This window comes from Varroa destructor, unplaced genomic scaffold (assembly GCF_002443255.2).
Source record: "Varroa destructor unplaced genomic scaffold, Vdes_3.0 BEIS01000006.1, whole genome shotgun sequence".
NCBI lineage: Eukaryota > Metazoa > Arthropoda > Arachnida > Mesostigmata > Varroidae > Varroa > Varroa destructor.
In genome coordinates, this window is record NW_019211459.1 from 17,798,062 (window position 1) to 17,822,374 (window position 24,313).

General features: G+C 41.3%; 1 protein-coding gene across 7 annotated transcripts in view; it reads left to right on the forward strand.

The window, feature by feature from the left end:
* LOC111253570 (dual specificity protein phosphatase CDC14C-like) overlaps positions 1 to 24,313 on the forward strand; it is a 57,171-nt gene that overhangs the window by 12,767 nt on the left and 20,091 nt on the right. For 6 of the 7 annotated variants that reach the window (XM_022813172.2, XM_022813174.2, XM_022813179.2 and 3 more), the window contains one exon: positions 23,840 to 24,012. In XM_022813172.2, the coding sequence (XP_022668907.1) occupies positions 23,840 to 24,012 (173 nt within the window). Of the gene's footprint in view, positions 1 to 15,428; positions 17,044 to 23,839; positions 24,013 to 24,313 lie in introns of those variants that run through there. The other variant, XM_086993032.1, reaches the window with a different exon arrangement.

Here is a 24,313-nt window from a genome sequence, read left to right on the forward strand (position 1 = left end):
TGTCAGTTTAGCTCGGCTCAGCCTAGCCATGACGGTTCGTCCAACTGCCTTACCGTAGTATGTTGACCAGTTAAGCCAGTGCTAGGTAAACAGATTCGCAGACGAACGCCTGCCAGATCCCTGAATGGTACAGGACCCTTTGGAAACTATGGGGAAAGCGTATGATTATATCAGCGTGTTTGCAGCGTGGCAGCTGCTGGTTCTTTATATTTCTCGGCCCCTGCTTCTTCTGAGCGCTTCCTGTTTGTCCTTAAGTCGCTACTGTGGACGAGTGGTTGTCGTTCTTTTTTTCGCCCAGTTTTTCATTTGTTTGTCCTGCTCATCTGCTAATTGTCACGCTCTTGGATTTCTTTTATTTGAAAACCTCAGTTCGAAGGGATATTGGTACCTGTAGAGGTTGTTGTGAAGGCTGTTTGTTTACTGCGATTCTGTTCGTCTTCGCATAAAGTCTACAATATAGTATAGTGTAGAAGCTAAAAACACGTTTAGGAACGATCGAAACAGAGACCAAATCCGTTGAAGTAGTTTTAGACGATATTTTGACGGGAAAACTTCTATGCTATTAGATCCGAGTAGCGGTAAATCGTTTTGCTACTTCTAGGAAATGTTGGATATCGGCCAATTATTTTTTATGGCTTAATACTATGTAAGACTACATAACATTTGATTGAATGTAAAGCATCAGTCGATTACTAACGTTGAACGTTTTTAACGGCCTTATTCACAGCGCGAATTTCGAACTTCGTTTTTGTTCAGTCAATTATCATTTGGATGACGGTAGCGATAACTTACTTTCAATTATAAACGTGTGCCGATAATGAAGGTAGATTTAAATAAACAAATATCTGCGAGTCATGAAACACACATACATTTAATAACCAAAATAGCTACAGATACAACTGAAACCTAGTAAATCTGGAATGTATTGAGAACCTAAAATGACAAGCATTGATTCAGCTGAATAAGCATCAGTCTAAAACAGAACCAAAGCCACGTCTAGCAACTTGAGCAAAAGTTTACATAGGCAAACAGTCGATTTATACATTTTTGCACATATATGAAGAAGGCATCCTGTATTCCTCATCAGCTCAACGAATCTCAAAGCCATCATGGTGAAATGTGGCGCACTAAATGGCCGACTGACAAGCCAACTAAGTGCTGAAGTGGACTGAACCTCAATGTAAGCTGTGGGCAACATGGGCGTCAAATTATACTGAGGGACGACCTTCAGCTTATAGAAGTCTTTTACCATTGAACGCATATGTAGATTTTTAAACATCTATCAACTGCTATAGACAGCGAACCTCTCTACAAACTTCCTCTACCTTCTCTAAGCTTTTACTACCGTGTCAAGCACTTAGCAGAATCTAGGCGCTACAAGCTTCTGGTTATCTTCTTGGAGCTGCTGGCCTTACTTTCTCGGAACCGACCTCCCAGCGTCGATCTTGGGAAAGTTCGAAAATCCTATGAATGATGAATTATCAAATAACCAATGACTGCTTACCTGCTATGGACTGAGGAAGTACGTCAGCACACTTACGCGAAGCAGATGCCGCTTTTCGCAAAAAACCGAATTCCCAATAGCCTCGTCGTAAATAAATATGCATTGCAGATATGACGCCAGTTATATAGGCATCGTTCAGAATTGCAAAAGGCGCGGCCTTCGTGTCTTTGCCAGCATCGTACGATCAGGGGCGGACGAGGTCAAGGTCCTGCAAGCAGAGGTGTGAGGTAACCTAAACTCAAGTTTAGCAGCGAGCGTTAATTTTGATAGGTTTGGAAGAGCTATAAATTCTCTTTAAACGAGGTCGAACGAACGAACAAAAAAGAAGCCCCGTTGACCGGGTGCGATGGCAATGCGGCTGCCTGCTGATGCCTTGGGTTGAATTCGCTGATGGGGGAAGTATGAATAGATAGTGTATCATGTGTGTTACAGATCATTGTCAAGCGACATTCTGAGGTCCATGAATTTCAATGAAAAACGCTATAGAAAGATAAAATGCAACCGACGATTCTATGAGAAAACCAACAAGTTCTAAGTAGTGCTAAGGTAGGCGCTGTCATACCGCCGCACGCATTATCATAAATATCACTCACTACAAGGCATACCTACCTATAGAGATAATTAATACGCGTTGCCTATTCTGTAGTTTCTGATATGGTAGCGATAATCGTTTTTAAGACTATCTTAAGTGGCCAAAAGCCGACGCAAAATATACGTCACGTACAAGGGTATGGATCTGAATAACAGGGATAAAAAGATGGTGCGCTCTCATTTGCAAACCCACCCTTTTCGCTATTAATATAATTGTTACAATTATTGTTATTATTATTTCATGTTGTATACATAATCGAGGCTGATTGGACCAAAAACCTCTTTTATATATACATATATATATATACGAAAAATCGTTGTCCGTGTCGACGATTGATTAGTACCACAAGTTCCGATTTACTTCTCGCTTGCGATCCTCCCTCTTCCTCCTGTTACCATCATGCCGTCGTTGGAAAGTGACACAGCCTCTTGCACGTGCTAGTTATTGATCACTATTTGCATTTAGCGGTTGCGCCGTGAGAAAACGGTTAACATTAGCGGATCTTCACTGAGCATCTGACGAGAGCGAATGAATACACGAGGTATCTAGCTTGATCCTTCTCTCCAGTAGACAGAAATATTACGAATCGCAATAAAAACTGCGGACAATTTTCCTGTTCAAATCTTTAGTTATGTGGGATGATTCTAGGCAGCCGAGCTGTTCATGTGAAAGCTTAGTGGGCAACGTATTTGTGTTCCCATGTTAGGGGCGCGTTGTTGTCCAGGTTCGAATCTGGGCAGAAACACACTTCGTTCCGTGGTGGAAGCCATCCGTCTAATTGAATGCGTAACGGCGATAGCAGACATGAAATTCGAAACATATGGACGGACGAGCTAGGCCGGTTCTGTATTAGGATCAAGTGTATCGAAAGCCCTTGCTTCTATAATATTATGTTCGTATCAGCCTTTATTAATGAAATGATACTATGTTTGATCTATTTGAATTCATTCGGGAACTACTCTTGACTGAGTAAGAACGAATAAAGGGAAAATACATATTGTGTTTTTTGCTTGTACAAATTCATTATTAGATAATAAAATTTTGCTGTATTATAAATTACATAACATTATAGACTGACGAAGTTATCATCATGGCCTCACTAGTATATAATAACTACATTTATCTACAGTGATCGAGACGTTCTGAGGTTCATGAACTATACACCTAGAATACCGAGTGGGACTGGCCCGTCTTTAATTGAACGTCTAACCAGGTAGACTGGAGTTACTAGACGCAGCTGTCCAAATGGATCAAAAACGATGCTGAAAGTCGGTGGGCGTCGAGGGACAAATGTTTGCCGAACGAAACACACGTTTTTTCGCCCATTTTTTCTTATAAGAAACAAACCTGATTGGACAGCGAACACCGCCTTGCAACTATAATATACCAAACGTGCATGTTTCTATACTACTTATGAACCTGCAAATCGCGTTTATTATGATTTCGTTCTGTGAACTTGATAATTTTTTAGTGAAGCTCCTTTTTGTCGCGGCGCGGACATCATGAACATGCTTGCTAAACCTTCGTTTCACCATTGACCTTTTCATTTTACGGAACGTTCCACACAAGCTTAGGGATATTAGTACATGCTTCTCATTCTGTACAGGTCCGAGGATCGCCAAATAGACCGTTTGACAAGTGGTGAATTCATGAAGCAGCGTTTACTTCCCCATCGGAAGTGAAACAAGCACAGGTTAAGGGGGGGGGGGGGGTCGGTTTGGGAGGCCACCGTCAGAGCGGATATAGTCCCAGATAGGCGAACGGGCCTAAGCCCGTTAGGGCGAGCTAGGCTACATTTAAATGAATACAGCTGGTACGTGCGTATGCAGAGGAAAAAGTTTGTGGTGACTTGCCCACGCCACCACCGCACTCATCACAGTTATGATAACGTAATCGTCGTGGCGTCCATGGGAAAATATACTGCAGCGCATAGGTCTGCTGCAAAATTCGTCATATTTACATAATAGATCATGCAGTCAGATGAAAGGTTGGGATTGAGAGTTCCATGAGGTCCCCTCTTTTTGTTGTCGACAAATGATCGATAGTGATTTTGACGCCGTCAAAATTGCCCGCTTCTCTCGACTCTGTTGAATGTATAAGTTATCGTTTGAGAAAACAGCTTCCTTTATTTGGAAAGCTCAGCGTACCCACAATAGAACTATTGCGGAGTATGTCAAATACAATACTACTTGCTTTTTGACCGTAGCATTACTAAGTGAATGATACGTGGAAGACGATTACTATCGGCTTAGTACAAAGCTTGTTCCTAGTAAAGTTATTTCTACGCTTTAATACCAGAAGGAAGTAGCCTTTGAATTTGGCTCAGCAGTAACCTCTTCCCTTACGATGGTGGCTCACTGGGTTAAATAAATCATCCGTTTTTATATTAAGTTGCGTATTTTCATGGAGAGAGAAAAAAAGCAGGGTTTTTTAGCTATATCCCGTTCATAAACCTAGCCTTGTGAGTGAATCTCTGTGGTACTTGTAGCAGACGCAATATGTAACTAAAAGTGAAAAACCCTTGTGGGGAAAACAGAAAACCTACTTAAATATAACTTTTAAGAGGGCTACCACGCGAAGTCTTCAACCGTGTTTATAGTGGAACTCGAAAACTTTATCAAGTTAAGGATACTTACGCAGAGAATGCTTCCAAACATGCTGTGGGTATAGCTGTAAGCGTTCAAAGTCGTAATTGGTCTTGGTAGTCACCGTCTATGTTTATGGCAGATATCGTAGCAAAGCATTCGTATACATTTAGCGTACGTTTTTGTAGAATTTAAAATAACTTTATTATAGCTTGCGGTTATGGCAAGTTACGTGGCAAAGCTAGAGTTGTTCTTCACAAGATGTTTTTCGCTGTCGAAGTTTTTCACTGCTCGTTTGTTGGTGCTGTCGAAGGTACCCTAACTTATACGAGCGAGGCGATAACCTGCGCAAGTAGGTTCCTGGCTGTAAAAAACCAGGGGCTGTTGAGTATCAACGATGTGTACGACATGACGAGTGTGATCGAATAAAGAAACGCACATTATTAAGCGTATGCTAAACTAAGAAAAGAAGCAATGTAAGGACAGAAAATTTCGGGTCATGACCTTGGAAGTCAATAAAAAAAATGATGACAATAAATCTGCTTATTTATGGAATCTCGAACGAGGACTTGTGTTGCGCTATGATCTTTTCATACGAGTTTCACCGATCCCGAAAGGCAAATTGTATCATAGGCGTATCATAGCTTTCCTGGGGGGAGGGCACGTATGGACGGGTACGTCACGGTAGATCTAAATCAATCAGCTGAACACAGGTTTTTTTTCTAAGGAAAAGATAGTAGCTATTTATCTGAGCCGTGTAGCGACAGGTCCCTCAGAATTAGAATAAATTCTCCTAAAACCTTTGGTTCTCTGAGCATGCTATCCTATTTTCGGCAAGCATGCCTATCGTTGCCGCCTGTACGCAATGGCACTCCCGCCAAGTACATTCTCACATGATACCGGTAATTTATGAAGGCAGAGGACACGCACAGCCATAGGACAATTATCCACAATAAAAATATACACTACTTGAACATTGAATACTGATGCAAAAGTGCGTTACCGTGACGTTTCCTCTCCGCCGACCGATTCTACCAGACGACCGAGAGTGCCGTTCTACAAGTTCCTTAATCACGATGACGGCGATGGCTTGACAAATTGCTGTTTTCGTAGACGCCTGTTTACATAGGTACACCCCCCCATGCCTATGTGTGGAATTGATATTGTTGTAGAATGATAGAGTAATCTATCGTTGTCACTATGCGCTTTGCCATGTGAGATTCCGCTTCAGCCTTCCCCAGGGATGACGCGTCAGGTTGCGCTACTGCCGCTGTTGTGTTAGTGGTGGTAGGTCGGCTAAGCATCACCGTAGCGGAGTGTCTCGTTTGCCTAAACATGCGTTGGGCGCTTTTTGGCTACGACGCTGAACTATGCAGACTCATTTTCGTGACATGTTTCTCTATCTCTTTTCCACTCCGACTCCCTATGATAGCCAAACAACGGAGGCGTCCAACATAATCAAAAGGTCTTTGAACGCAAACGCGTTAAGCATTACGTCGCCATTGGGTCTGACGGCCGTTGATGAAACGGCTAATCACTCCGAACCCTTGTGTTGTTGCTCGTCTCTGAGAGAACTATTTTCACTGGAGGAACCGGTAATAGAGAAAGAAATAGAGCGACAGTGAACGTGGCGTATGTGTGTGTGTGTGGGGTGGGGGGGGGGGGGGGACAAGATTGAAAGGAGGATCTTTGCCAAAGGGCGATAAGTGGAAGCAGTAGTTTTACGTTGTCAATAGTGGACTCTTGCTCATTTTCGTTCTCACAGTTCGCTAGCGTTGGACATCACCTGATTCTAGAAAGTGAGCATGATGAATTGGAAAACTACGATGATAAGAAACGTGGAACCCCTTCGACGATTTACGAAAACCGTGTTTTTCAAAACGAAATACTGTATTAATAAAAAAGGTACACGTACCGTATTGAGTTTTTCTCAACTCTAACAGAATTAACGCGAACGAGATCACACAAAGCCAATGACTTAGAATTCTACACAGTAGCAAATGTATTGACGATACGGATGTTTATGTACTTTTTTTTTCTCTCCAGCTGCTGTCTTCCACAGCATCATTTCGGATGCCGGACTTCAGTAACTATTTACACGGGCTAGTAGCAAGAAATATAATGCGATAATGTGTAATAACATCATGATGACAGATTATAACGAAATGTACACTATGCACACACTACGTAGATAGGCTGCATATATTGTTAAGGCTCGTGCCAGTAATACGTTCGGTCCTAGCTGTTGCCGTCGTCATTGCTGAGTCGGCTGGCCACTATAAGTGCCAGTTTGTTATAGACTTTTGCTAGATCCAGCTTAGCAATGACTCAATAACCTAGCAATAATAAAGCTACCTTTTTTGCCCTAAGGTGGCTACTACTACGCGCAGTTTCGAAGCTTACATGCGACTGTCGGATGTGTATTTACAGCTGAATCGTCGAAAACGCTTCGCTGTGTAAAAAGTTCTTTTCAAGCAGGACATCGTTAAAGGTAGCCAGATTCGATCCAGTGGCGTGATGAAAGGCTCCTATTCGGATGCGAGGTTCCTGGTGGTGGCCGCTATAGGCCTGCAAGGCCTTGAGATGACCCATGTTAGGACAATGCAACGGACTGATTTTTGTCCGAACAAGATCATCGTTAGACTTAACACAGGAACGTATGTTACGTGGTACATACTTGTTAATGTTTCATATCAAAAACAACACAATGCTGCGTGGTCTCACGCCATGATCATGTACTGCCCGTCCACTAGCTGCAATTATAAAGACGATAAATTGCACACAACGTCGGGGTACGAACGACTAAGCGTGAACGGATGCCGTCTCAGCAGCCGGGGGGATGGGTTCGGTTTTAACACACAGAACAGAACCATGCGAGAGCTAACCCAGAACGCGGACGGCCCTATTCCGTGTATTATGTCGGGTATTATGTCGCGTATTAATAGCGTATTTAATCCTAGGTATTTTTGAGTTATTATATATATATACCATCATAGTAGTTTATCAATGTAATATTTGCTAACTATCGTCGCGCCAGGCACTGAATTTGTTCAATAATAGGCGACTATCTGTCAAAAATGAAGATGACTAAATAATTAATTAGGCATATGGCAATATTTGGCTCAGTGAAGCCTAATGGGCCAGGTTTTCTAGGTTAACCGATGAACAAAAAGTTATCATTTATTATTTGTTCATCGGTTATTACCGAAATAGTTTACGTTTCTATTCCTATCATTAAAATTAGAAACGTATTTCTTCATCGTTCTATATTTGTTGTCCTTGTGGAAATCTTTGCGCGTATAGGAAGTTGGCTTCACTTTACCCGGCTACATCTGTTGCTTGGTTCCGCAAGCGATTAGAGCTCCGAAACGTTTTAATAGTACATGCTTTTTTATCGTCGTTTTATGGAGTCACACTGTTGTTCGACTACGCTCGTCGTGTCACCTACAGGGTACAAATAAAATGTCATTAGCATTTACGGGGACACAAGACCCAATGTCAATTAAAAGGATACCAGCTCAAGGGCAGAAGTGACGGCTGCAGTCATTGATAAGTCCAGCGATACTGATCCCCCACGAAGGCAGCACCATAGTCCTCGAAGATGAAAAAGCTTCACGACGCTGCCGGCAGGTTGACGCATCGGTGCTGCTGCTGTTGCGGGTTTGAACGGCCTAACGTTTTTGGATTGCGAATCCCATGTCATCGTCGAGTAGGCTGACTTCAGCAAGGCTGAGTCTTTGCAATACCAATTAAATTTCCCTAACTAGGTAGACATATGGATATGTCTGAATCTCGCAAAATAAACACGATTAGAATTTAATGAGTAGAATCTCCATAGTATCCCTGCATAGTCGCATGTTCTGCGGGTGAAACGTGTAGCTTATTTAGGGCAACGGCAAAAGCGGCGCGCTCCGCCCTGTCACACGGTTTACTGCACTCAGTCATAATGTCCACCCATGAGTCAAACTTAGGCCAACGTGAACAAGCACCTGAGACTCATACCGCAGATGCGCGAGTTTGTTGTCGTCTATCCAACCGATAGCTATACATAGCCGCCTATTTTGATTGCAACAAGACGGTGTTTCGACTTGATCATATTAATTCGGCGTATGTTTCGCGCTAACCCTTCAGGCCGCTTGGAAATGCCCGTTTGCAGTAAACGCGTTCTAAAACTTCTGATATGTTTCAACATTGACCGTATCATAGCTATTGATCGAATATGATAGGGATTGAACTTTGCATTCTGTATAAGCGCAATAATAAGGCAACGTGGTAATTACAGGAATCGAATGAAAATTATCACAACTTTGTATCGGAGGAATACACAGTTACTGAGATCCCACACAAACGCAGGAAATGTGTTTTGCTGTTAGTACGCATCGTCGTATATGCACGTGTGTGTGTGTGTGTGTTATTTATTGCGGTATATTATAGCTACGAATACAATCTACTCCGTAACCTACAAACATAATAAAGTATACTTTTTTAGTGGACAATGTGTCATTATGTGCGTGTTAGATTATAAGTCATCATCAAGACTCATACGCCTGCCTTACCTGTCCGTTTACAAGCATTTTTTGTCGTCTGTCAAATTCGGTCTAGCACTCACGATCACTGGCTTGTAAACCTTACTGCTAGGTGGGTTCCTAGATAGTATTCTGATCCTACAGAAAAGTAAGCTAGCTATCGTGTTTCTGTATTTGTACTATGGATATTCGTTCAATATATATATTTAGCACTATAGACGTTCGAGGTCGTCAAAGCTGGTTCTCATTTTAATTAGTATTTAAAAAAAATTATTTTCTTTGGAGAATATATTCATTTTAGTGGACATCGATGAGGCGCCCGCGCGATTTTTCTCAGCCAAACCCTCTTTTTGGGCACACCTAATTTGAAGTGCGCTTTGCAGAGGACGAGATGACCGTGTGTCTCGAGAGGAATCTCATCCAATCATCATGGTTGGTAAGGGCTAGGGGTTGTAATGGATGTACTTGCTGCAGGCGTGTTTCTTTAGAACGCAGAGGACTGTAGACGTGCGCTGTAGTAAACGGTCATTTCGTTTTCTCGCACCTGCACCGGTTTTCGACTTCTGCATACTGCCATCAGACCGGCAGCAACTCACGTTGAACTCACATACACCGCAGAGATTTGCCCATGTGTATGTATGCTTTTTTCTGCTTGTGTAAAGCAGATGTACTGAATTCAGCGTAAAACTCAATATACACACAAATATGCGAATAAACTTTCAATCTAACAACTAGTGCTAAGCCTACTACTACAACTAAGTGCCGTATCGGATTCTTGTACACGAATGAGCCCAGTCTCTATATGTGTGCTAGTTTCTTTGTACATTTTTTTCTCCAAAAGCACACTATATATTTTGGATGTGTCCGTCATACGTTAATTCAGCGTCACCGATGTAAGCGCCTTCCTCATAAACACAAATATTCGATATTATCCTTTTACGAAAAGGCTTAAGGATTTAGAGCTAATGGATTCACTCAAAATTGATCAGCATATGCGCGCCGTTCGGCGTTGCGGAAACAAAGTTTTGCTGCTACCTATACTTACTTGTACGCGGTTCGCTATCTTTGGAAGGACAAATCTTTCGAGCAATTAAGATCTATTCACGTCTGATGATTCCATTATCATTATCGAAGACCATTGTCGAGCTAAACTTGTCCCGATTTTTTGTTTATATTTAATGGGCTACTACGCTTTCGTATCAACTATAAAGACTGAACGGTGTACTTCTGAGACAATTTTTCTCAGGGGCATATCGAGGCGAGAGAAAACGAAGCTGAGTGTCGAACGCTTCTTGATCTGACTCCCCAGCGAAGGTTCTGCGTTCTACTTGTGCCACAAATCAATATTTGATTTTTAGATCTCTTGGGTTCTTTTTCAGAGTACAAAAAAATAGATATATCGATATTGGCTAGTCGATTTTGCTAACATTCGAAATGTTGATATCATCTAACAGCTAGCAAGAACGAAAGAGCTAAGTTGGACGAGGGTGAGCCCGAGGGAGAAGCAAATGGATCTGTCTAACGATAGGGGAAACGTAGCGTTCTTTTGCTCGAGGCGGTAGCTCAGATATCAGCTACCTTGCCAGACGGGCCCCACTGCCCCCTATCAGAGAGATAGGCGTCGCATTTTTCAGAGTAGCATTCTTACTAAAGAAGTTAAGATTTGCTTTACGAATAATGGCGAGTTGGTGGAAAACACAACACTGCGCTATATCATACCCGCACTTTAATCTAAATTTTAAAGGTATATGTTTTAAACAAAGACGAAAAAAGAAAAAGAACATATGTTACAAGCATGGAAAATTGTTGGCTGGCCCTATAATGATCCAATATATTGTTTTAGTCTGCCTTGCTCTAAAGACCTGTTAGAAACGTAACGCATGTTTTTTTTTTACGGGAAAAGAAATGGGCCGAATAAGCCCACGGCATGAAATCGGCATCTGATGATGAGATCGATAATTGATATGGTCTGCTTGTCTGTGCGTCAAGAAAGCTAAATTAAATTAGAGGTAAACAGATTTAAACCTCCTTTACCATTTAGTGGGTGAGTGTTACGCAATCGGCTCTCGACAACGAGTGGCTTGGAAGAGAACTAGATTCACTAAATGGGTAACTTATAAAACCTCGGAGTCGAATAGTAAAAGCAGTAGGAAATTAGGCAAAACATTTGCATAATGTGTCTGATTTTTTGCTTTATTATTATCATCCGCTGACCCAAACAAATCGTCCACTAATGGGAAATGGCCACCACATTTTCCTTCAAAGTCAAAATGCTTATATAACTAAGAATCAACTCCCCCTTGCATGGCACGGGTGCTTATAGACATCTAACCAAGTGTTAAAAATTATCAATAATTTGCTTCTGTACCAGCTTCACATGCCTCAACGATCAAAAACCATTCAATGTTCTTTGTATTACAATTTTCAGAAAATTTTAGAATTCAAACGTAGGAATAGAGTCTCCCATTCTGTTCCTGTTCCTTCTCGGGCTAGTTCAATTGTTTCACTTTTTCCTTTGAGGGCCCCTATTAGTTTTGGAAAAATAAAAAGTTACAGAGGGCCCACTCTGGCGGTTCTTCTTTAAATGCGTTAAGGTTTTTTTAAATTAGTCATTAGCTGGTTGATTATGTTTCCTTAGAATGGACACAATTATTGTTATGAACCCTCTCGTCTTCAAATTACGCTTCAAGATACTGCAGCAAGAGTTATTTCATTTTTTCAACGTTTTCGTCTGCCCTCGCCGCGATTCTCAATACGAAGGTCATCTTCAAATCTTTCTCCCTAGTCGCACAACCTGTAATACCTCTCGTATACCTGACTCTGGTCCGTAGTCCTACTTTCTAAAAGCCTTTTGCAACAGCGTCATGTGCAGGCTGTTTTATACTCCACTAGCGTTCTACAGAAAATCAAAACAGGGCCGACCGTCACGTATCTCGAAGCGCTGCTGAAATACAAAGCACTCTTGCAAATTTTCTAGAACACGTGAATGGCAGACAAGCAGAGGAGGGTGTCGCTGCCAGCCCTGCGGTGGTTCGCTCTTTAATCAAATCGCACGTTTTGTCAACGCTTACTTGGGACGCTAGTAGATAATGCACTAATAAACAGTCAAGGCTCTGTAAGGTCGTGATACACTTTGAATGAGTGAAGCGAATTTTTGGGGCATCCATCATTTTAGCACGAAATTCAATACAGCCCTTGGGGAAAACTTAACGGGATGAATCCCTGCGAGCAAATTAGGTTTGTATCCGATGTAAGCTTTTCCTCCACCTCAAGAAGTCAACCATCGCTACCACAGCCATTTCAGATTAGAATTTGGAACTGTTGTAATCCAGTTAGACAGTAAAACAAGCCAATAAGCGTAGACCTTTTTTGATGCTGGCCCCCAAATGAAGTGAGCGAGAGTAGTGGTTGAGATGCAAACCGATTGACACGATGCCCTAGGGGCAAAGGAAGTCCAGACGTCGCCTGAGCTGTCTCGTAAAGCTTGTGTTTCTATTAAGGAATAAGCTATTGAGTCTGGTCTATCTGATTGACATCACAGCGAATATTCTCTTAGATAATCAGAATAACTATTTCTCTTACGTATTACGTGTTCTATAGTGGGCGCCATAACATTTTACAAACTTATGTGATGAGTATCTATGCATAATCTGAGCGACGCAGTTGCTCGTTTGACGAAAATGTAATGATGATGGCATTTGCAGACAAAAAAAGATTCATGTTCTTCATGATTGATAAATCCTTTTGTTCACAATTAACCCGTCTGGATAAGCTTCAGTTAGTTAGGCTCATCTAGTCCAGCAATGACATCCTATTTTATAAGTCATCAGATAATAAAAGTCGTATAAATAAAAGTCACTTGTTAGAAGTGAATTCTATAGCCTTCAGGTACATGCTTTATATACGCTAACATTATGCCGATCATTCGGAATCAGAAATCATGATGAAATAAGGAAGGTTTATGCAAGGAGGTGGGCAGCTGAGTTGAAAGCAAGTGAATTTTTTTTTAGTTTCAGTCTTGGCAGTTTATTTTAGATTACCCAATGTTTCAGGGAAGATTAATATAGGTTGAATCAAAAGTTAGCCACACCTTGTGGCACACTCTGCTAAATGAAGCTGCAATAGCTAAGCAATTATATGAAACGTTATCCTTTATCTGTTTTGAAATTTACTAATTACCTTATGCATATTAGAATGTCATTAAAGTTTACGCTTTAACGTGCCCGTTTCTACCTACCCACTTTCATTCTTACTTTCTTTATTTCCCACCCGAGCTATGTAGCTACGTCAAAGTTACGTAGAGGCACTAAATGCTGCACTATACATAGTTACTGTTTAATATAGTAAATTCCGATATTTATAATACCTGAATCACCGAGGGATTCTTCTTGTATTTCTCCTTATACGAAAAGTCATACAAGGGGACAAACCAGTGAGGCGAACAGAGGAGTTCTCAGACGTATCCATTTGACGTTGTGGACCAAGTTAGTGAATGCTATTTAACTGACCATCCTAAAAGTGCAGTGCAACCTGGTCGGGATATCTGGCCTAGGAGTACCTGTAGCAGTAACAGCGTTCATACAGTCTCTCTGGGGAGCTATAACTCTTCCGGGTTTTTTCACGCTCTCCTATAGCTTCTCTTTTTGGTCCTCATAGCAGAAGAAGCAGCCTTCATCTCTTCGAATCGTCTGACCTTGGCCGACCTAGCGTTTACTTCGGTTCCCTTCTGCCAATCCAATTGAAAAAAACTTACGTGACTTAGAAGTAGATGCCGTTTACTGTTAACATTGATACGGACATACATGCCGTGCTGCATGATAATTATTGTACACTGAAGGCAACGGTGGGCTCTTAAGCAGCTAAGCAAGAAATGGCAGAAAGTTTCCTATTTGTACAAATTTTGTCAAAAGATGAATTATTTTGAGTCTGGCATGTTTGAGCATTAACGACTCTAGAGTCATATTGCTGAACATACTGTTAATGTTTATTCAAAAACTGTTCGCAGATTTACAGAAGAAATGATTGAAAGTAATTTACGAGTAGTTCACACCCCCCAAATTAAACGCGTCACTGAAGCAAATGGTGCTTGTATTTAATAAACACATATGTTAAACTGTCCGGACTGACAAATACAAAATATTTGATCATGTAATCTATCTTTTTTTTGCAATGCAATTTTCGCCCAACATTCTGTGCAACATATAGACATTGTCTCCTATTTCCTAGAATACTTCATGTGTAGGAGGGGTCTCCTTTTTGTTTCCTTCCCTACGGACCAACTGCCCATTACTTTGCGGTCACTCTATGTCTCCACATGAATATAGTATGGGAAGCAACATATGGCTCCATATGAATATTCCCTGTATTCTTTGGTCGTTTTCGATTTGATTGACGGTGACGACGACGAAAGCGGCAAAACTATCTCGTATTATCCGGCCACCGGCATCACTAGCAATAGTAACAGTGTGAAACGAAACGTAATATATAGTATAGTAGAACTAGTATGTTATTACTAAAGTAGTGCATTTGACCCTTCCTGATTTCTTTCTCAGACTTCCGTACAGCGTGAGTCTCGACATTCGGCACAACCGTTTTCGACACTTGTAGCGGTAATTAAATTGGAATTACCTTTGAAAGCCCATTGCATCTCTATGTGCTGCACTTTTAACAGTCAATTTCTATGCAACCGAGTCCCCCGACGGAGGAACGCCTTTTGCAGCGACATATCCACGGAAACCTGAAGTCCAAAGCTGAGAAAAGGTGCCTGGCTACATCCTCAATGTAAGCCAGACTGTTATTGCATGGGCTTGGAGGAAGAGGACTTTGTTGTCGCCAATGCGGGCCTCGGTCTGCTAATGAATGGCCAGCGCAAACGAGTCAATCAAAGTCGATATAGCTCAGTCAATAGAACGAAGGAAGCCAATCTACTCTACGTACTCAGGGCTCTTGCGAATGATTTGTATAGGTACGCATAATATGCATATACATAAACGAATATGTATTCAGCTAATAGCGCAGAAGAGTTTTGAATCGAAGAAAATGAACAGACTTTAGAAAAAAGATTTCATTTGGTGCAAACGCGAGCGCCATCATTATTTTGATTTTTCAGAGGTTTTCGCGCGAGAACTTATAGGTATACGCGGCAAAATTCAAATGGATGCATGTCCATCCACTCAACACAGTTACTTTGAGTTACTTCGCTCACCGGAGTGTGAGTCGGTGGCCTGTGCTCTAAACACATAGTTTTAGAATTGTTGGAATACGCGATTCCCTTAAATGTAGTACTTGAAACTGAGTCCGCTGCCGAGTGAAACTGAAAATGCTCGAAATAGAGATTTTTTATGGTTGATTCGAAATGTGTCTATACGCATGAGCTATAAGCTGCAGTGTACGTGTAGCACACATAACACATAGTTTTGTGGAAACGAAAACGTGCAGAATGAGCGTGACCGGGAGTACTCAGCTAAATATAATTTAGTAGAAGGTACAGATTTTAGTTTCAAATACTAGAATGTCTTGAAAGGACTTGGAAACTTATTGGTGCTGGCTGAAAGCCAGAGAGTGACCGACTTCATCTGCACATAGGGCTGTTCCGTTTGGGTTTACAAGATGTCCCACCAACTTTCGTTTTTGTACCAAATAGGGTATAGATTTTTTGTTGGAAAGTAGCGAAAACAAAAAGTAGGTGTTAGGAGATCTTTTTGAACTTGCTTTGCAGAACGCCGAACCTTACAGCTGAACTACAGTTTACAATAGATTGCACATAGCAAATCAATGCTCGATAGCTTATGGCAAAAAAAATGGCAGCAAGCCTAGTCGATAAGAAACGTTCATTTTTTGTAACATATTTTCAGAAAACTTTAGTGCACTATACAGTCCATACAATAGCGGCACAGTACACCATGTTTGATCTTGATTGGCTACGTTGCTATAGAAGTACTTGAAAAGAAGTCTATAATAACTGCGCGTATAAATCAGAAACGCTATAGAACTTGTGTTTTTCTAAATGCGTCAACTTTGAAATACTTGTATCGTAAACTTTTTGTCTAAATATGCACAAATGTATAGGCGTGAGGCCAATGTACCTCCAATCGGTTATATTAAAAAGCAAAACTCTAAAAAAGAGTTTTGCTGGTTTTAATGGTCCATAAAAACATACTAGTGAATTTTTTACATACGCAGTATAACGTACGTGTTCTTCTGAAAATATATCAGTATAGTAATAGTTTATATATAGAAATTTTTATAAGAACAAATTAAAAAGGGCGCAACAAACCCCAGAGGATCTCGGTATCAACTGTGTACAAGTGTAGTGATCGTGATACAAATCCCGACGAGCTTGAGTTTATCTTTGTTCATCTGCTAATGCTACTCACAAATAATGAAGGCACGATTGCACTGCCTGCACGACTATTATTGTTGCACAAAAAAATATCACTATGGAGCGCACCGGATGAACATAGAGGACGATGGAGACCTGAAAAAAAATTGCAATTTTATCAAGTAAACTAAGTCAACGGAAAGTGCCAACAGCCATGCCGGATGAAGAAATTGAACAATTGTTTCATCTCCAACAACAATCTCCTTAGAAGCCGCAATACGACTACATGCGCCAGCTCGATACGTTCGAAAAACGTATGTGAATACTGAGAGTATTGTGACATCGCGAAAAGGATCGTCGACTTCTAGAGTGCAGGCTGGAGCTCCAAATCGTTATGTTTTTTGGGGCGGTCTAGGTAAAACTCGGCGAAGAGATAGAATTCCCCCAGCGAGTAAAAACTGGGACCGAATCTGGTACACGACAACTGCGCAACAGAGGCTAATATCGAGAATACCGTAAGTATTTTTTAATAGATGGCAAATATGGCAATTAGATTGTAATGAACGACCAGGTAAAAGAACCTAACGGGAATGATTCACTAAGGCTGATAAACATAGCAAACCTACATAGGAAGACGTGTATCAAAAACACATGCATCTCAACGATTCCTAACTATATATATATATATATATATATATATATATATATATATATATATCACCTAATCTCGGGGTTAAGAGCTGAGCTAAAAAGGTCCTGGGAGCCTGACCAATTTACCACTAATCTGGATGTATTTCTGTGGGAACATAGGCGAAACATACAATAATCAAAGAGAATATAAAGCAGCTGCACAGCGTAGCTACTCAACGAGAGGCCCTGTCAATTTGATCAATGTAACAATCGCACGCATCCCAACACGTGTAGCAAGAAGTGTACAACATTGCGAGAGTGCAAGTGGTTAACATCCTGTGGCAGGGTATGTGTCACTATATATCGGTACGTGATGCAACAACATCCGAGGGTGAACAAGTAGATCACGAAGTCTGGAAAGGCAAAGACAGGGACATCAGCAATGGCCGAATCGAAAAAATTACTGGAATCGTAAAAGCAGCGTAATAATGATAGTGGCCTTATGAATGGTTAACAGCATATTACCGAGCACGTCGTCTGCTAGCGGCCAAAAATTTAAAAATGGCCGAAATTTGTTTTCTCATGAAACTTGTTGCATGGATTATATTACGTAGGGTTGTCATGTGAGAAAAATTGCTGATTGTTTGTCGTGGCAAGAATAAGCTTTAGTAGCTTGCGAATATTGAGGGTCTAACAGAGGGTTTTCAATGCAGCTGATCTCGTTCGCGTCGTATCCATTCAAGAAAAATTAAAATATACTGTCATGGCAACAACTGGTAAGATAACAAAAAGTATCCAAAATCCAGTACTGGAATGCGCTCAAAATACCGAGACACAATATGCTAAAATAATCGTCTGCAGGCGATTCAGTTTTGGTCGGCCACACCTACAGCGAAGCTCTATTGGAAATTACAATGGAGGAGAAAACATAATTGTTCGAAGGGTCACAGTGAACCCTAGCCATAACTTTGGGCCAAGATAGGAGAGATTACAAATTGAATAGTCGTCGGCTATAATATCCAGCCAATAATGTGTGCACCCGTAATATGTTTAAATTGGCCAGGGTTAACTAAAAGGCCGTAGCGGCTCACTTTAAGAATTATCAGCGGAGTTGGACCTTGTTGGCCTATAAAAGACAAAAAATATATTGCGAATTCGGGAGTTTAGTACATGAGACAAGCGTCGTGCAAATTGTCTTAGTGTGAATGACACGTAACACGGCCGTCATACAGGTCATCGAACGCCGTTATGGCGGACTGTTGATACGCCAAGATACCTTGTGATATACAAGTAGAATATCCTAGTAAAGCTGTAAAAGGGGGCTAAAATGACTTTTGGTGCTTTCATTGCCAGCCAGCTTGCTTATTCAGATTTCGTCCCGGATATCACTATGGTTAGTGGACAACCATGGCTACGGCTTTTGTTATGCCTTCGCTGCTGTTACTGCCGGTTCGCAATCCTTCGGTGATTCTCTTATGTTCACGAATCCCTGGGGATCGCTCAACCGTGTGAGAGTTATTTTGAGATCCCGTGCGACAGTTCGATCAGGCAATGCTACGCTCGCAGGGTTTGGTTCCGGTGGGGAATGCTGACCAGCCTAATACGTTTGCGAAAGGAAATGCTATGTCGGTAGAGTTGGTAAATATATATAGATCTACCTTTCCTGGATGACCCTACTCTGGCCTAGGTTAGGTAAGGGGTTTGACCTCCTCCTTGGCATCCTTTAAAGTGTGGCAAGTAAGAGAGGTTAGCTATTTACTATGGACGTACATTATATATGAGACGAAATAATTCTTAGTTAAAGCATAATAAGCATATTTCGCGACACGTAACCACACCACTGGGTGAAGGTTCAGGTCAAAACACAAAAACCAGAGTACACCGCGACAGTCGCCGTATAAAGAATATCCTAAAAACGTAAAGTGATGAATGAACAGATATCTATGGAATCAAATCCCATCACATTACAAGTTAGCTATAATATTGGCACATACTCGTAATTTACCGTAACCAATAGACGAGGCCGTATTATAACGCTCAAAAAAAGTGCACCTGCAAAAACCATTGCTTTTGCACCATCATAAGGTTTACTGGGTCACTTACTTTCTTCGTAGGTGTGGACAGATGTATGAGTGGGCGGAGTTCATGTACATATAGATAAAGAAGGTACTGCCCCTTATAGCGTATTAGTGACGGCCAATATTTTAAGCTAGTAGGATAACGAACGACTACAATAGCCGAGACACTCTTGGCTGCGGTCCATCATTACGCTTCTTTACGAGAAAACTCGGAGGGTAAAGGTCAGTTGTTACAAATGACGAGAACAACAGAAAACAGCTATGCTGAGCTGCATGAGGCAAGAACATACAGTTGCAAGAAGTTCATTTTATCACCAAGAAAGTTATTAAAAAAAATATTCGGGGTAATTATGTTTTGTAATAATCCGAAAACGTAACCTGTAAGCACAGTGTACGCCTCACTGCCTCATAAGCTACTAAAGTTCAGCAATCATTAGTTTGTAGTATTAATTAATTGGCTTCTTTCATGGATATTTCATGCGATTTCCTGAGTTTTTGTGTTGTTCGTAAATAGACGTTCGTAACATTATATAAATAAAGATAGATAATGCTAAGTGTTTTGCTGATGAAATGATACTATGAAAGTAATAAAGCAATAAGCCAGAAACTAATCTTGTAGAGTCTATATAAGAGGGAAAAACAACGCTACTTTTCGCCTGAAGCCTATGCGTTTATATTTGGAACAAGACGTTCTCCGTATGCGGTTTCATTAGTTACATGATTACTGCGTGCTGTTGGGTCATGGACTGTCAGCCCAAAATGTACGGTTTGTTACAAACCGGTTTTTCCGTGAAAATGCGAATTTCATGACCCAGATGCCATGTAAAATACAATAAAAGAAGATTTAATGAAGTTCAAACTAACGCTCCAACACCTGTTGGCGCCTTGGCGCCAACAGGTTCTATGCGAAGGGCATCAAGCCGAGACGATGCTCAATAATGCTAGCAAAAGCTTTATGCGCTAAGAAATCGATTGACGAGACAAGTTATTAGTTACGCTTTGACGCGTAAGCGCTCCCCAAATACTTCACGGATTTTACGTATATTTAGACGCCACTAACTGGTTACTTAAGTATCGATATTGTCGTACTAAATAAAGAAACTAGCACCTCTATACACCAATAACATGAGTTTGAGTGAGCTTGTCGACGGTCTATTCAAACGATCTTTCCTTGTATTGGCTAGAATTTGAATGATTTATACGGCGTACATTTTCGGCTCATAGCTACTAAAAATACCACTAACAAAGTAGTAAGTAAAGCGTTACATTGGAGTTACTTTGGTGTTAAATATGTTCTCCTATCTACGGCTTTGCTCTTTTGTCAATATTAATAATACAGCTATTGATATAATTAGTACTTATTACGTTACCTTCAAGTAGCACGTACATTTCAATTAAACATTCCCTGGTAAAAAGGAACCGCCAGGGCTACACATATATGCCGTCGATACCTTGACCTTGATAATCCGTATTTGACTACCTCACAGATAAGCATTGGATTTAAATATTTATAGGAGCTCGTCTGCCTCTACGTATTGAGCAACGTTCGCATCAAGGCTACTAATCAATTCGATACAGATAACACGCATGTGAGCATAGGTAGTCGACTAGATGATGGCAGAGGCTAGCTTTATTTCTCTTCGTAATGCTTTGTTAGATATTACGTTGTCGACGTGCAACGGAAGTTGTCAATGGTCTCGCACCGGTTATTTCAGCCGGACTATTGGCAAGAAAGAAAGACACTAGAGGGAAAAACGTTACACTTCAATGCACTATAATCGTGCAGCCACGATTTTACGCATCGGAAGCTGATTTGACTTCATATGTTACAATCTTCGTTAGGACAGTATACTGACAATAAGCGACTGGTTGATTCTGAAATATATCCTCTTAGCCTGCGAAGGCAAGCGCTAGCTTCAAAGCTCAAAGCTTTTTGTTCTAGTTAAGTTTTATCGAAACGGACGCGTAATTAGGCTGTTTTTAATGAGAATAGAACGATTGGCGTTTGCGCGATCATCAGATATTTTTTACTCTATGTTGTTATTATTATTAACATTATTAATTACTTCGGGTTAATTGATTTCAGTTGAGTCGATTTCCATGTAAACGGATATTCCATAGAGACACTTTGTACAGCCAACATCCTTTGCTTACTTGAGAGTCTTCGAAAATCATCTCAGTTAATTGTTGGCCATTGAGCTGCTGTTTCAAACACGTCGTAGACATCTATCTATCCTTTCCTTGAAGCCTTTCCAGCTTACGAGTGCGAATGACTACTTGCAGAAGTGCGCGTTCGGCGAGACAGCCAAGAGTGTTAGTTTCCTTGTTCCAGTGTTTGCTGGCCTTCTATTGATGGCTACGAGTGGGTTGTGTCGGAAGCCGCTGTTTCATGCCAGATACTGGAGGGATTGGCGTAGTTTTTTTTGGCACCGTCAGAGGAGGGCGTCGAATTATCCCGAGAGAAGACCTGCTAGAAGAGGGCTGCAGAGAACGAGTGCAACCGTTGTTGTAAGCCGTGGCTTTTTCCTGATCCGGCTTCTGGCTGGAGGATCGCGCAGCCAACCTAGACGCGCCAGATATCGCAGGCCTACTGTTCTCGGCAGAATCGTCAGTGATCATAAAGTGCGTCTTGCTCTATTCAGCGGTTTTCCGCAAGGCTCAGGGAAATGTACTAAGCCAGAAAGAGCCTTATAGCCGGCCAATTCTCTCGTCCTATATCCACCTCCCTAGTTCAATGACTCTACGGTACTTGCACGTCTGCCATCCAGGCATCTGGCAGACATTGCCCTCATGAACACCTTCGTAAGCAGGAGGTTCGGACTGTTCGTCCAAACGGTCGGGTTTTGCGTAGTCCCTCCTTTACCTCAAGAAGTCGATCCTCAAAAGTATGCAATACGTGCACTTTGATAGGATCCATGGGATCAGCGATCGGCAAGAAAATCAAGTAAAAGACTACTCGCGTTGAACACAATGCTGAGCTGCTACTCCGTAGAGGCAGCCGGCTCGTCAATGCCCATGAAGGAGACCAAGACGCAAAAACCTAAAGTCAATATAGACATGTGTACGCTTAGACATATCGCCATATTCCCCACCGAACTTCTGTTCCCTAATCATCATCCGCGACGAAAACCAGTTGCTACCAGTAGTCTGGCGCGGGCGTGGCGTGGCGCAGCTCAGTCTTATCTCTGCTTTATTTTTCATCTCTTACAGCTACTGCTGGTAAGAAGAATTTAATATTAAGCCTGACGCCAAGGTTATGTCGGGTGTGGCACCTAACGAATGACAATATAGCAGACATACATGACTGGAGAAATGACATATTTTTCGTCTTCCTTTAGAAAATGTTGTTGTCTCCTTTGACCTTTTTGGACCAGCGGAGGCGTTGGTTGGTTAAGAGCAGTAGCTGTACGAATAACAGCTGTGCTACTTCAATGACGGTACGAAAAAGAGGTGCCGCCTGTTTGTAAAAGATCGATGTAACTCAAGCAGAACTTGAAGCTTCCTTCGTAGATCCGCGAATTTAATTGGCCAATATGGTACTGAAATCGACATAGATGACAGGCGTCATGCTGTTGCGGGAGATCATGTCACCATGACAATTAAATGAAGAGAAGATTTCGTCAATACATGAACACGCTTCACATATTGTGCTTGATCTTACATGTAAATATCAGTGTTTATAGAAATATATAATCATCACATATGAGCGTAGGAAACAAATGTACGAAGCAATGAAGTTTATGTAGGTCACTATGACACTATTTGGACAAAGATCCGAAAGATCTCGTCGATGGTGATATCTCTAAGCGTTCTGGACAACCTTTTTAGACCTAAATAAATAGATACCCGATACTTCGAAGGCTCTACATACATCAAAATTTACAAAACAACTACGTAAATTTCTCGCATTACAAGTCGAACGTTAACTGAAGTACAGGGCAAATAGCAAAGACATCAGTTGTAAGTAACTCACTTGTGTTAATGTGTTTGTATTTACGACCGTTTCTACTGACGCTTGAGTTTTACTATGTAGTAGAGTCATGTGACGCGGTTGGTTTTTTTTTTGTCGATCGAAAGCACACAAAAATCTTATCTATTTCTATTAAGTGTCAATGCAGGTGTTGTCATGAAACATACTCACTCAGATAACACTTTTACTGGGTCCCAGTCCGTAACAGCTTTATACCATTGACCATTTCTGGTGGCCAGTGTGAACGAAGATTAAGGCGATAACGGTGAACGTCAACCTGTGTCCTAACGATTATCTGATGATAGTAGTAACAACACTAGGGATCTGGGATTATACGTAGGGGTTGATAAGCTTTCCCTATACTTTAGTAGTAGTTTGCCGGTCGGAACTTTCAGTCATAACCTCAGTAGGAATATATGCGTTATTTTAAAGGTTTCGAAAGACGTCTCCTATAGAAACTGTAAGAACCGAGCTCCGATAAATAGCATAGCTTATTTAATGTTAATTTATGTAATGTCTTTCTGAAGAAAAGCAGAAGTTAAATTATATTTAGCTACAGTATAGATAGAATCAACGAGGGTCCGACGACTGATATCGAAAGTTAATAACGCTGTGCATTCGATTCATTTTTAGATGGGCTGTACCTGGCGGTGCTCAACAGCCCGGCCCGGGTTCGCTCCACGGCATCGGTCCACTTCTTCAGTGTCGACGAGGAACTTGTTTATGAGAACTTCTACGCCGACTTTGGACCGCTCAATCTTGCTATGCTATACCGGTACTGTTGTAAACTTCATAAAAAGCTCAAGGTGTGTTAAATACCAAGCTTGTATACATAGCTCAAACAGATGATCGCAAATTACAGTAGAAAATGCCTATAATCTTTTTATTTGTCCAAATCACAAGCCCGAGTTTTACATACTTGTTTTCTTTTTCCTTCTTTTATCAAATGCCCTTAAACTCCTACGAACACACATTGGTATCCAGATTTCATAAAATGCATTGCAGGAGCTGAACCCTCAAGCTTAGTTGTAGGATATTTGCCCCTAGATTCTTTGTAGCGCCATAACTTTTGCAGTCAGTACTGAACGAAAAACAAGCACTCCTGCA